This window comes from Xiphias gladius, chromosome 3 (assembly GCF_016859285.1).
Source record: "Xiphias gladius isolate SHS-SW01 ecotype Sanya breed wild chromosome 3, ASM1685928v1, whole genome shotgun sequence".
NCBI classification, from domain to species: domain Eukaryota; kingdom Metazoa; phylum Chordata; class Actinopteri; order Istiophoriformes; family Xiphiidae; genus Xiphias; species Xiphias gladius.
This window is the reverse complement of record NC_053402.1, coordinates 3,971,035-3,985,878: the sequence shown is the minus strand read 5'-3', so window position 1 is coordinate 3,985,878 and position 14,844 is coordinate 3,971,035. Positions and strand designations below refer to the sequence as shown.

Sequence of the window (14,844 nt, the reverse complement as noted above, 5' to 3'; positions counted from 1 at the left end):
AAAAACAGTTGTATAATGTCTTCTGTGGATTTGGAAGATTTCTGTCAAATGTATTGAAACTCTGATGATATCAACAGAGTTATATCTATAAAAAAGATATCAAACCACTTTCATCATGCAATTTCCACTGTCCGAAAAGTCACTAAGAAACGGCAGTTAAGGCGAAGTGTGGAAATCAAGACAAGATCTGGAAGACCAACAGAACATTCAGATAAAACTGCAGGTGTGCTGGGAGAAAGGCAAAGTCAAACCCAACATGATGAGGTGACACGAGTGATGGTGCACCATTTGACTTCGCAGCCAAGATGCACAAAGGGTCTTCATAGAAGAGTCATCAGAGGGAAACCTTACCTGCAACCTCATGACAAAAGACAACATCTTAACACTGCAAAGCAACTTCTGGATAAGCCAGTGTGGTTTTTTTTTTTTTTTTTTTTTTTTTTAAATAAGTGCTGTGGACAGATGAAGTTAAAATTGAGCTCTTTGGCCCCAATCACAAAAAGTGAGTTTGGAGAAAAAAAGAGCAGCATTTGATGAAAAGAACACCTTGCAAACTGTTCAGCATGGCAGTGAAAGGTAATTTTAATGTATTCACACGAAGGTAATACGGGACTTTCTCGGTGTAATTGGCCAGAGTAAAGATGGTTTTCCACCTTTGTTTTACACTGAGGGTATAATAAAGACATAATATTCTGTAGTTTTGTAAGACCACATAGTGAATAATCAAGTGTCTTAACATTTTCAATACCAGCCGAATGCTGCAGTACCGTATGGTTGTGTGACGCTGGGCGGAACTTTAATTCCCAAATAAAACGCCTTTTAAGAACTAGTGGGTGGGTCCACTTTAATAGTGAATGTGTGACCAGCCTAATGCAGCATTCAGGTGGTTCTCGTAAAGATCAAAATACATCCCCTCGTGCGGGTTTGGTCGGAATTTATAACTAAATGCATCAGTCAGCACAACATAATTCATTTATGGATTTTTTTTATTTCCAGAAGACAGACGACACGCGGCTGTTTTGTGCCCATATGGCAGAATACATACGTGAAACTGAACGTGCAGCACAATCAAAGCTGAAATTAAAGGCTAAACCATATATAGCTTAACAAATAATAATAATCATACAAATTCCTGCCCCTATGCTTCCAGTCTCTTAAATTTTACATGTCAGCACCTCGTCTCGTGATCTAATAGGTCTTTTTTCATTTGTATTTACCGCTGATTTGAGTCGTTCATTTGGGCGCTCGCATTATTTCCGACAACACTTAAAGCCAACAGATCCTCCGCTAAGCTAGTAAGTAGTGAGACACCTTTATCCCAAGGAGAGAAGTGTTTAAGAAGGTGTTAGTCAAGGGTTTGCTTCTTCTGTTCACTGCACAAAATGCTCAACCCGCAAAGATCTTTGTCTGATCTGCCCAAGATGTCCGCTGCCAGTCAAGTGGAGAGAGCTGTGTTGGTAAGCTGTTCTGCCTCCGCTCTGCAGCACTGCGAGTGGGCAGGGAAACACATTGCCGTTTGGCTGTATGGCTAGCTGGTTTACTGACTGCCCCGTCGGTTAATATAACATGTTTAGACATTTTTAAATCGATATTTTTAAATAATGTAGTTGGACGTAACTAACTCGGGTGCTTGTGCAGCTGCTGTTAGCCAAGAGGGACGGTTGCATCCGCGCGCTACAATGCAGGTGCGGTGGCAGGGCTCGCACTGTCAGTCATTGTGCTGTGATGTTGACAGTGGGCCTGTGTGTATGGTAACACCTGATACCAGATAAACTAAGCACGTTGTGACCGTAAAAATGATCATATAATATGACCTGTCACTGACAACTCAGTTACTACTCAACTCAGTTTCTCGGGAAGCTTGAATGTCATCTATTCTTTGCATTTACTGTCATCGCCCTGAAAGGCCTATGTTTGAATATTGTAGCACAATTACTGCTAATCAAACGCAACAGTAATAACTTCAACTACACTAAAAGCAAACATGATGTTCACTACACTGTTGTGAAGTAACCAACTGTAAACCAGTGGCTGTCTGGAAGGACTGAAACATTTATTAAGACAGCGAAAGCATCGTGATATACAGTGAATAATTTATTAGTGATCAGATGTAGACATGACTTATAGTAAGCAGGCTGGAAAATGGCTTATTCCAACTAGGCCTCTAAGAATTAATTTTATTATCGATTAATCTGTTGATTATTTTCTTGATTAATTGATTAAAAGTTTGGTTAATAATATGTCAGAAAATGTCCATCCCAATTTCCTAAAGCCCAAGGTGACGTTTTCAAGTGTTGTTTTGTGTGATTAACACTCCAAGACCCAAACGCATTTAGTTAACTATGGTAGAAGGGACCAGAAACCAGAAAATACTCACATTTGAGAGGCTGAAACCAGAGAATTCAATATATTTTCTTTAAAAATGACTCCAAGATTAATCAGTTATCAAAATAGTTGTATTTTTCTGTTGATCAACTGAGACCCCAAGTATTCAATATGAAATTAATATTTAAAGTAATATAAAATAGATACCTGTATGGATAAATACAGATGGAATACGATCTACCCATGAGATTGTGAAACACTCATATACAATTTTTAAAACTCGGGTAATTATTATGGAACGTCATTTCAGCATCTCTCTTTTTACAATAACAGAATTACTTTAGCAGTTTTTATTTCTAATTGTATCACTGGGCTTCAGATCAGGTTGACTGTGGAGGGAAATGTCTCTTGACTCAGCAGTCCTTGGACTCTGAATTCGGGAAGGCGAGAGAGAGCGAGTCAATGCGTTTCGCACAGGTCTACATTGAAGCAAGGGCGCACAATATTAAGCTATAGAATATTTTCGGTTCATTATGAAACTGTGGTGGAACAAATTACACTGACGGGCTGCCACAGTCTATGCAATGTATGGGAAACACTGCATGTCATACTCGTTTGCCTAGTGTGGTTAAGGTTAGCACTGCTAGCACCAGCAGTCCTCTTTCCTTGCATATTAAGTCCACATGCCCATGCTGAATATTGTTACACATTGTTCCGGTCGAGGGGTCATATGCCAGTTTATTCTGACACAGCCGACATACAACCTTATTTAAATTTTTAGATCAAAATATTGCCAAACTGCCCTGGTTTTACGAGATGTCTTCTGTCCCACTTTCCACCTTGCTTGTTTACATCATACGGGAATTAGCGTGAGAAGGGTCTGCTGCCGTCTGCCAGGGCTGCAGCCCCAGCTAATGGCGGGCGGCTGAATAAATCTTAGATTCAACAGTTAACCGACTTTGTACATTAATAAAATACCAATAATTAATTTAACTGACTAGTATTTCTGGTGCCGACTAATGAGGGTATCAACGTTTAATCGTTTAGTCGACTATTCACGCATATCCCTAGTTGAGGGACACTGACTTGCTGGGAAATTAGTCCTCTTCCATACATGTTTTTAACTCTGCAAATATCATTTGTTAACAAATATATTGCTGTTAAATTGGACTGGATTGTACAGAGAGGGGTGTCTAATATTAAGTCTACCACCATTAGGGCTGTCCCTTTTTCAAAAAAGTTTGAACGAATTTGAACAGTACCCAATTTGTTCAAACATTCAAATGCAATCCATATACTTTATTGAAAACTGCACATGAGAACATTTTAGTTTACTGTAGAACTGTTGTATTATACTTCATTAGCCCTAGCTAGGTGTACCTACTAAACTGGCATCTGAGTATATATACCTCTGGAATAAAGTGAGGTGCAAAGTACAAATGATGGTGCAGCACAGGATTGCAAATGCAGGGTACAAATTAGAAGCAGTGCACCTATGTTATTTTGTTGCAACTGTTACACTTTACAAGCATTATAGAGTGTAAATGGGGGAAAAAATGCACGAGCCGTGTAACGGGGTACATGACACAGTGAGAGGTGCTGTCCATGATGCTTCGTAGCTTTAGCACCATTCTCTTTTGACACCTCCACCAGAGAATCTAGTTCCACAGGAAAAGCTGCTGAAGAATTTTCATGTTTCTTTTTTATTGTGCCACCCCATATTCCTGTGTTTGGTTTTAGTTATTATGTAGCATCTTTATTTTATCTTTTTGGTAGGAGGAGGAATTCAACTGGCTGCTTAAAGAAGAAGTGCATGCTGTCTTAAAGCAGCTCCAGGATGTCCTTAAGGTAAAAGTAAAGATTTAATGTATAAAGTTGTATTTAGGACTGGGTGATGTTGTTAAAAATCATGATCACAATTTTAAAGGGCTGGTCCACCAATCCACATGAAGATCTGTTTACTTGTAATGGGGAGTCCTGCTCAGCCTGTGAAAACAGTATATTGTCCTCTGTGGCTCTGGAGGAACTGGCTAGAGTGCCCCTTTTTAGTAAGAATATTTTTACAGTTTCTGTATATATGATATAGCAAATCTATGCAAAATCACTTATAAAACAGATATACTAAGTGATGTTTAATGCAATGAACTTTGTCCCAGTGTTTTGATGGGAGACACGTGAATAATTTATTTATTAGTTTTTATTTACATTTTGCTCAGTATCATTAATTTGGTTAACAGAAATGCATAAAATGATAAAGGAATATGATCATATCATCACCATATGATACCAGTGAGAGTTAATAAATGATTATATTGCGTTATCACCCGGTCCTAGCCGTAATGTATTTTCAGTAAGTGTATAAATACTTGTAAATGGATTATAGACCAGAAGTAGTACTATAGATCAGAAACATTCGGTAGAAGTCTGCAGAATTACCTGAAAGGCAATGATTACACAACATTAATTGAAAGTTTTAATTCTAATTGTTATCGACATTTTGCTCTGCTGTTGTCTACCAGGAGGCATCTAGACGTTTCTCAATGCCAACCCCAGGCCTGGAGAGTCAGCTCAAACAAGAAAACTTCATCCTCGGCAGCTCAACGTAATACTTCATCTCTCTAACCATTTCATTTTAAAATGCAACTCTTTATGCCATACAGTTACTGTAAAATCACAATGGTTAGGTTGTTGGTTAGGTTGTCTTAAGTGAAATGAGCGGGCCCTGTCTCTTACATAGCAGTGTCTTCCTTTGGGCAAAGTGGCTGCCAGATGCACAGTGATAACTGGTTTGAATGGGTTGGTTATTTACATCATGTTGTAATCTTTCAGATCAGGTACCCTCCCTCACACTCTGTAAAGCATTCCCTTGCTATAATCTGCCTTTCCTATTGTTTCTCTGGGGAGATTGAAATAAAAATGTAATTTGGTGTTTTGCAGCATGGATCAAGTGAAGGGGGTGCTGACTCTGCAGGGAGAGGCTCTGACTCAGGCCGTGAGTTTGACTAGTTCTCATCAAGGCTTTATTCCCTTTATATGAAAATGAAACTTTGATTTAAGCTAAATATGCGCCTTGTTAATGTTTTGCTTTTCTCAACAGGACATTAACCTGAAGGTCGCAAAAAGTAGCCAAGTGCTGCACTTTCAGTTCAGAGAGGACAAGCAATGGAAGCTGCAGCAGGTACAGTATGTCAGTGTGTAATGCTACCAGGCAAATTGAGAACCACAGCTGTAGCTGTAAGATTTGTCTGTCAGGTACTTTAAGAACACCTTCATACAAGAATCTTCTTTTTTCCAGTTTCTTCTCCCATGTAGATTTAAAAAAAAAAAACTTTCGTTAAAGTAGGTAATTCTGTAGTAAGAAACAAGTAAACAACTTTTGCTAGGAGAATTGGCCAAGACAGCAGCACAATCAGGTAACAGATAAAACTACTAAGAATAAATGACCATATGGCTAAAAACAAGCTATGAAGAGTCTTGAATTCAGTTAGAGACGTCAGAATCATCAACTTAAAATCCTTTTGTTGACTATTGCAAGTGGCTGGAGCAGAATCATCAAGGCTTTCTTTCCCATCTCTGTGCATGCATCAAGAGACAGACAGGATATATACACTCACCAAGCACTTTTTTTTTCATGCAGATATAGGTCAGGACATTCAGTTAATGTTCACCTCGATCATCAAATGGGGAAAAAATATGATCTCAGTGACTCTGACCATGGCATGAGTGTTAGTGCCAGACAGGCTGGTTTGAGTATTTCTGAAACTGCTGACCTCTTGGGTTTTTCACGCACAACAGTCTTTAGAGTTTATTCAGGGCGATGCAAAAAACCAAAAACATCAAGTGAGCGGCAGTTTTGTAGATGGAAACACCTTGTTGATGAGAGAGGTCAGAGGAGATTGGCCAGGATGGTTAGACTTGACAGAAAAGCTCCGGTAGCTCAGATAACCTCTCTTTACAACTGTGGTGAGCAGAAAAACATTGCAGAATGTGTCTCTTGATTACAAACTTTGACAATGATACGCCTACTCTTTGAGAGTGTTCTTGACCTGGCTAGATGTTGTGAAGGGGTTTTCCTTCACTAAGGAAAGAATTCTGTGATCATCCAAATTAGTTGTTTTCTGTGGTCTTCCTGGCCCTTTGGTGTTCCTGAGCTCAACAGTGCATTCCTTCTTTTTAAAAAAGTACCAAATTGTGGATTTGGCCACTCCTAAAGTTTCTGCCATCTGTCTGATGGGTTTGTTTTTTCAACATAATGGTTGCTCCTTCATTTACATTGACACCTCTTTGGACAGCATATCGAAAGTTCCCAAGAAAAGATACCAAATGCAAATTAAACACTTGGAATCAACTCCAGACCTTTTTATCTGCTGAGTTTGTCAAGAAATAACGAGGGAACAGGCCACACCTGGCCATGAAACTGATCGTCAGTCAATTGTCCAATTACTTTTGAACCTATGAAAATGAGGGACAATGTATAAAAATGGCTGTAATTCCTAAATGGTCAATGTGATATTTTTGTTAAACCCCTTGAATTAAAGCTGAAAGCCTACACTTCAATCACATCTTGATGGCTTCGTTTCAAATCATTGTGGTGGTGTACAGAGGCAAAATTACGAAAATTGTGCTACTGTCCAAATACTTTTTTACGTAACTAAGTGGTGTTCTAAGGTAATCTGAGATAAGGATTGTCTTAAAAATTACACTGAATTTTCTCATTAGTGGTTGTTTTAACCATGCCTTTGTTGACTACACATAATGTATGGGTAGTCCCACAATGTGTTGTTCTTAAGTTACATTTTGTTATTTTGCGAGTCTATGAGTTTACGGACATGCTACCAGCTCTGTTAAGTTGTACTTAGGCACAGTGATGCTTTGAGCTAAATGCTAACATCAGAATGCTAACATACCCACAGTGACAATGTTAACATGCTGGTGTTTAGCAGGTTTACTCACCATTTTAGTTAGCATGTTATTATGCTAGCATTTGCTAATTAGCATTAAACACAAGCCTAGCTGAGTTGACGGGAATGCTGTTAGTCTTGCAGGTATTTGGTCATAAACCAAAGTATTGTGATGAAGATGATGATGATGAAAAGTCAGAGGATCACCAGAGTTATTAAATTCATACTGAGGGGAACATGAATGTGTGAACCAAATTTTATGGCAATTCATCCAGTGATTGTGCAGATATTTCAGGCCAACCAAATTGGGGTTTTAGAGGAAAAGTCAGGGGATCACCAAAGTCATTAAGATCAACCCTTCACACACTCTCAATGTCTGAACCAAATTTCATTGCTATTCATTCGATAGTTGGGTTATTATAATGTGTGCCAAACTTGTGGACTGACCGACACTGACATCCCTAGAGCCATGCCAGAAGCATGGCTAAAAATAACAAAACTAACGGAGAAGTCCTTTCAGCACTTTTTTCTATTTGTATTTCATTTATCAGCTAATTTGAGGTCAGATAAACCCTGCAGGAGTATACTCAAAGTATGGGCAATATTAGGGACTTAACTTAAATAATTTTAAATATTAACTTGATATTATCTAAATTATTTGTTTTAAAATACAACATCAGATTAATGATATCATCAGTTTAATTTTTTACAGTATGACACTGCAGATGTATGGAATGAACATTGAATTTTCAAACAATCCTGTGTTGTACACGTTGGAGAAATTTCAGAATTAAATTTTAATACCATGAATTCAGTATGTTAGTATTACAGTCAGTTCAACAAGCTGAAGTCTACAAGTATGGAGATTAATTTTTAAAAAGTTTCTCAGTCCACTTCCTGTTTTGTCTTTCTTGCTGGTGTTTAGTCATGCAGTCACCTGGCATTTTTGTTAAAACTTAACTTTTATTGGTTTTGACAGTCTATTTAGTTACTAGGCCAAAGTCAAATTTTAAAATATTTTCAGTTGCTGAGACAATAATATTTGATGAATGACACACTTTCTTATCATAGCTTTAAATATAAAATGTTGCTCTTTGTGTGCAAATTATGTTAATGCTAAAATCCTGCCTTAATCATCCCTCTCACCTATCACTTCCCTCTTGTCTCCATTCCTCCATCAGATCCAGGATGCCAGGAACCATGTGAACCAGGCTCTGCAGCTGCTGCACAGCCGTGATGAGAGCTACCATTTCAAGACAGGGGCTGAGGTTAATAAGGTATGTCACTACTCAGGGAAACAGTGCCCTGTTCCAATCAGTACAGAGCTGAACATAATTTAGATCCAAACCTGGCCATTAGTATAACTCAATTTCATCTTTCTGTTTGTGCTGTAGCTCATGGATGCAGTGATGCTCCAGCTGACGCGAGCACGAAACCGCCTCACCACCCCAGCCTCCATGACACTGCCTGAGCTGGCCACCAGTGGTCTGATGGTATAAGCCAGCAGACAATACACATTACACATACACACACTGCTTTAACACACTGAGGACCAGAGTGTGATAGATAATGGGTTTTTTTGGCAGATAACGTTCTGATAAAATCTGATAATGTAGATGAACAATATATTTGCCAGTATTTTTTTTAAATAAATGTTACAAAAACAAACACATTTGATAAGAATCCCTGGTTATTGAATAATTCTGATGAAGATACTATACATTAATAGGCCAAAAGTATGTGGACACCTCTGTCCTCATACTCTTGTTTACTTTTGGTTTGGCCTGTTTTTCCTGGTTTGGTCTGGACCGCCAAGGTCCAATGAAGAGAAAATCTTAATGATCCAGCATACGATGATATTTTAGACAGTTTTTCTCAACCTTTTTGGTTTGTGACCCCTGAATATGTCTGTGCATGGTGGCCAGTTTAACCAAACATTAAAATTGTTTCATTTGGATACTTTTTTGGGCCCTGGAGATGAAACACTATCCAGGAATTCACAAGCAAAAGAATAGAAAAATATCAAAAAGTATAAAGTTGCAGGAATGTCTTCAAAGATCCCAGACCTGAACCCATCTAACACCTTTGGAATGAACTGGAGCACAGACTGTAAGCCAGACCTTATCACCCAACATAAGTGTTGGACCTCACTAATGTCTGAATGGGAACAGATCTCTGCATCCAGGTTCCAACATCTGGTGAAAAGACTGAAACCAGAAAAGTGGAGGCTGTTACAGCAGATTAATGCTCATGATGACAAAGTCACATTTTCAACTATCACATGGGTGTAATGTTCAAGTGTCCACATACACCCACATCAACATTGTTCTATACTATACACACACACTACCACATCACTGGTCTCTAGTGAAAAAACATCACAACCCTAAAGACAAAATGTCAGTTTATTTAGCATGAAGCCTCATACTGTTCAATATTGTTCCAAATTCCTTTCTTTCTCTGTTTACCCTTTCATCACCAGAAAATGTTCACTCCTCCCATGCCTGGGGATGTGATGGTGAATTTTTACATCAACCTAAGCAAACTGTGTCTGACTGTCTACCAACTTCATATGCTGCCTCCCAACACCACCAAGGTTTTATCTTGTAACTCAACACTATATGAAGCTATACATAGTGTCTTACTGTTGTTTAAAGTTTTCTCTCTCATCTCAATAGAATTTCAAGCCAGCTGGAAGCTCAGTGTTGCACAACCCTGGGGCAATGTTGTAAGTCCTGCTACCTTCCTTTTCTTTCCTTCACTTTCTTTTCTCTTTCCTTTAGTAGACAGTATACATGAACAGATTAAAGTAAATAGTATATACAACAATATATATATATATATATATATATATATATATATATATATATATATATATATATATAAATAAATAAATGGTAGGGACTAGGGACTATACCACATTCGGGAAGTGGAAGTTCATCGTCAAGGTCCCCTTAATCTGTCTTTACTTTTTGCTATGAACACTTCCCTCTACAGCGAGCTCAACAACAACCGGTTCGAGGTAAGCCATGTTCACAAGGTGGAGTGTGTGGTGCCCTGGCTCAATGATACGCTGGTGTTCTTCACCATCTCCCTGCAGCTCTGTCAACAGCTCAAGGACAAGGTGGGCATCTAATGGAAGATGACTGTGCCATAGTTAAAGGATAGGTTTAGTTTTTTCAAGGCCATATTAAAACAACACTCATATAACATAATGAGGAATTTTGTCTATTAAAAGATTGAAACATTTTAAGATCCCCACTTGATTTGACTAACTCAGGCTGCTAAAGCCTTATATTAGCTTCAGACTAACTTAAGAATACATTTTTGTAGTCATATTTCAATGTACACACTGTATGTCACGTAATGAAATGGACTTGCAAAAATTCGAACCTATCCTTTAATGCGGCATTTATTTTTTTGGCCACTTGGAAGCAGCAGAAAAATCTGAAAACACAACATACTGTCTGTTTATTTACACATCCAACAATCGAGAGAAACATGAGCATTCAGAATGAGTTCTGGAGCACCCAGTCATACTAAGAGCTGTTGAATAAGATGCAGCTACCAGCAGTTTGACATAGAGCATGTCTTCATCAGGGTAAGAAGAAGCAGTGGCAGTGTAGAAGTCTAAATTGTCTGTGTCATAATAGCTGTCTCTCATAGGATGGACAGGTTCTGTGCATTACTTATGTCTAGCCAATACCAGCATTTCAATATTAAGATTCATTTGGAATTGTGTTTGTGTCCACCTGATGAATCCATGAAGTCCAATATTCACTCTCCTTTTAGCTCTGGTTTGGTCTCCACCAACTCCTGAGAAAAAATATCTGAATTTTTAGCTGCTAAATCCTCCACTATGTTCACCAACCAGTCACTAACAGTGTCTGTCTGCAGTTAACCAAAAGAGGCTTTTATCACAACACAATAATACTGTGTTTACACTTTGTTTTCCTGCCTGCAAGTAGCCAAAAAAAAAATCAGTTAGTACAGCTTTATTGAATAGGTTTGGATTTCTGAATTCCAGCGTAATACGATACTCACAGCCCAGACAGTATGTACGCTGAGAGGGTGGAGCCGCAGAGTTGGTAAAAAATCACTATTGGACTGTCAATACAAGCAACACCTTTTAATTTACACAGTCATTTGATCCATTGTTAATATAAAAAATGGATTAGTGCAGTTTAGGGATGTGTACGATTAGTTGTCTAAATGATTAAATGTTGCTACACTCGCTAATCCGCACCAGAAATACTAGTCGGTTAAACTAATTACTAATATTTCATTAATGTACAATGTTTGTTAGCTGTTATGTCTAAGACGTTACGTAGCCGCCTGCCAATAGCCGGTGTTACACTCCCTGGCAGATGGCAGCCCCCTCTCCTCACACTAATGCCGGCTGATGTAAACAAGCAAGGTGGAAAGTGGGACAGAATACATCTCGTAAAACCAGGGCAGTTTTGCAGTATTTTGACCTAGAAAATGAAAATAAGGTTGTATGTCTGCTGCGTCAGAATAAACTGTCATATAACCCCTCGACCGGAACAATGTGTACCCACATTCGGCACAAGTATGTGGACTTAACCTGCAAGGAAAGTGGGCTGCTGGTGTTAACAAGGCTAACGTTAGCCACACTCGCCAAACCAGTATGACATCTTTTCCCTGCCAACACTGTGATCCCGCTCGGTCTGAAAAGATAGCAGCTCATCATGTCAACGACTGTGCAAGATATGCTTCCACTCAATTTTGTTGAAGGCAAAGGTGCCCAGTTTTGACTGGCTATCTGAGCATTGTCTTACTTGAAGACTAGTCTAAATTTAATTTCCATTTAATGAACAGGAAAATTAGTGGTTAGGAACATCCCTAGTGCAGTATTCAGGTGGCCATCAATCACAGTTCCCACATATTTGAAACTGCTGAAAATGTCCGCAAAGGATCTGGTAACTTACCCATAACAATCTGGAAGTTTTGTATCACATATGTACCAGAATATTCTTAAAAAGGCTAGTGTTAATGCATGCCCCGCCTGTGTGGCCATTGTGGTTTAAGGCTGGAGCTCATCCTGGCAGTGTGGACTGCAGGGCATCTGATCTGTCCAAGCAAACAAATGTGTATTGGACCACCAGTTTTTGGCCTGTTTAGTGACGGCCTCATTCTCTTGGTCACCCCAAGTCCGTGTGACTTGGACCCCAGCATACCTGCTTGCAGGTTTAGTTTATATTTGTCTTTTCAACTTTTACTGGGTGGATGGTAGATAATACTTTGCTGGTTTATGTTTGTATAACTGTAAATTTTCTAAAGCCACACTAAGCTCCTCTGTCCTCCTTTCATTGCAGATATCAGTCTTCTCGAGTTTCTGGAACTACAGACCATTCTAATCCCCTTCCAGTCCATTCTCCAGACTAACCACACAAGTGTAAGGGAAATCCTGGGAAATTTTTTATTTTTTTTATATATTTCATTATCGTCGCTGTCATCGTCATCCAGTCATTCAGTCTAAGGTATTGCATGATCAGGCGAAGGAGCCAGTCAAACCCCAACAGCTATCAATTCACCATTCCCAGTTGTAGTAGCCCAGCTGACTGACATTCCTCTTATATATGTGTATTGCATCTCACAGCACTGACTTGAACTTCTGAAAGAATGAATGTGATTGTTGTTGATTTATCATTAGAATTATTTTTTGTTACATTCAAGCAAGTTAATACCCTCAAAAACATATTTGCTCATTGAGCTTCTCACTATGAGTGGTGGGGTTTTACATGAACAAAAAATGATCTGCCAAAGTTAGAACAGTTTTGGTTATTTCACATGACAGTTTAGTGTATTTTTGTTTTCGTATGACCTTTCTCACTGGTTTGAAGTGGGTGGGGCTCAGTTGGAAAATGGTGATGTCACACTCTTCTGCGCACCAATCAGGATTTAGCAGAAATTTGAATCAAAAGGTGATGACAGCTGTGGGGCGGTTTGCTGATGTTGCTAGAACTGTCAATTCACAGCTTAAATTTTGCTTTAGTCATGAATATTTCTGAAGTGTAAACCTAGTTTTCAGGGGTTTTAATCACTACATTTATAAAATACAGGTAACAAACGTAATCAGTATACTTAAGGCCGAGTTCAAAGTAGAATTCAGTAAGTTGAGCAAATATTAATGCTGGGTGTTGTACAAATCATATATGAAAATGAAATTAATACAGAGAGTGCCATGGAATGCTAAAAAACTTTGTGAGGAAATACAAACATAAATACAAAAATCAACCCTGTGAAGAGATACAAAAGTATTATGAAAACATTTCCCACTGTGGGCTCTGTGGGAATAAAAATATGAGTCAGTTTTTTTTTGTCTGTTTGCTTGTTTTGCTTTTTTTTTGCTTTGTTTTTAATTGTTCATTGCCCCATTTTCTGAAAATGACATGATTACTCACATTCCCTATTTGTTACTACATGGAAATGTCTAATTACCGTTTAAGCTAGTGGTTATGTCTGTTGATGTAATCTGTGATTTCAAGTGTTTTTCTGCTCTATATTCTTTTTTACATATGTTGCACGTTTTTCATTCCCTGTGAACTAAACACTAATCAAATCATGAACAAATTACTTGATTCCAGTAAGTGTTATTCTGTTTTGAAAAGCTGCCTATTATATAAAATGTGAAAATTATATATCTGTGCAATAAAATATTCTAAACAATAACTTATCCATGTTGAACTCTCCCTGTTTAGCTTTGCTGTAATCTGCAGTGAAGCTACATTGAAAGAGATGTCTCCATTAAACTACATTTTTTCTCCACTTTTCATACAAACACAGTTGTATTTGCCAGCAATTTTGTAGTGTTCACTGATGAAAATCTCAAATGCATTCAGTTCGCTTTTAATGTTTTCTGGTTCTTGTTACCAATTCACTTTACTTTTAACACAACTATGACAACCACACAACTCCAAGCATCCTCACTCTTGTTCCTTATGAAAAAAAATCTGTTGTCTTACATGGTAAAGAATATGCAGATGTACTATGGCTTTTATCAAACAGGTGGAAGAAGTACTAAAGATCTTTCACTTAAGTAAAAGTACCAATACCACAGTGTAAAATACTGCAATACAATTTGAATTCCTGCTTTCAAAATCTTACTCAAACATCTTATTTGAGTATCAAAAATAAAAGTACTCATTATGCAGCAGAATTGCCCCTATGATGATGATGATTTAATAAAATTGTAATTTTTTCCCATCAATCTACACTGGTCAAAACTGAGGGAAGGATGAATGCAGCAGAATACAGAGAGTTCATGAAGAAAATCTGCTCCAGAGGACAGGCGACCTAAAACTGGGGTGATGATTCCCCTTTCAGCAATACAATGACCCAAAGCATGCAGCAAACTGTCCTTCAGTGGCTCAGCCAAAGCCCAGACTTAAACCCATACAGAACATCTGTCGTGAAACCTGAAGATTAGCATCAAATCTGATGGAGCATGAGAGGATTTGCCAGGAAGAATGGGATAAATTGCCAAAATCCAGGTGTGCAAAGCATGTGGAGACTTCCTCAAAAAGACTTGAAGGTTTAATTGATAGGCTTGCAAAACATTCTAAAAACATGTTTTCACTCTGTCATTATGGTTTAT

At 38.3% G+C, this 14,844-nt stretch overlaps 1 protein-coding gene across 1 annotated transcript; it reads left to right on the top strand.

The window, feature by feature from the left end:
- The first annotated feature begins 1,192 nt into the window (after window positions 1-1,192).
- On the top strand, window positions 1,193-13,919 carry rogdi (rogdi atypical leucine zipper). Its single transcript, XM_040155440.1, has 11 exons — window positions 1,193-1,457; window positions 4,102-4,173; window positions 4,845-4,927; window positions 5,263-5,317; window positions 5,423-5,503; window positions 8,408-8,503; window positions 8,621-8,719; window positions 9,709-9,822; window positions 9,905-9,954; window positions 10,224-10,350; window positions 12,563-13,919. The coding sequence occupies exons 1-11, from the start codon at window positions 1,383-1,385 to the stop codon at window positions 12,602-12,604; spliced, it is 894 nt and encodes a 297-aa protein (XP_040011374.1). The 5' UTR covers window positions 1,193-1,382; the 3' UTR covers window positions 12,605-13,919.
- The last annotated feature ends 925 nt before the right edge of the window (window positions 13,920-14,844 follow it).

What these genes read in the sequence shown, in the direction of transcription:
- rogdi (XM_040155440.1), top strand. Translation starts at nt 1,383, where the DNA reads ATGCTCAACCCGCAAAGATCTTTGTCTGATCTGCCCAAGATGTCCGCT. An exon ending in AGCTCCAGGATGTCCTTAAG is followed by an intron (nt 4,174 to 4,844) that starts GTAAAAGTAAAG and finishes GTTGTCTACCAG; the next exon opens with GAGGCATCTAGACGTTTCTC. An exon ending in TGCCTCCCAACACCACCAAG is followed by an intron (nt 9,823 to 9,904) that starts GTTTTATCTTGT and finishes TCATCTCAATAG; the next exon opens with AATTTCAAGCCAGCTGGAAG.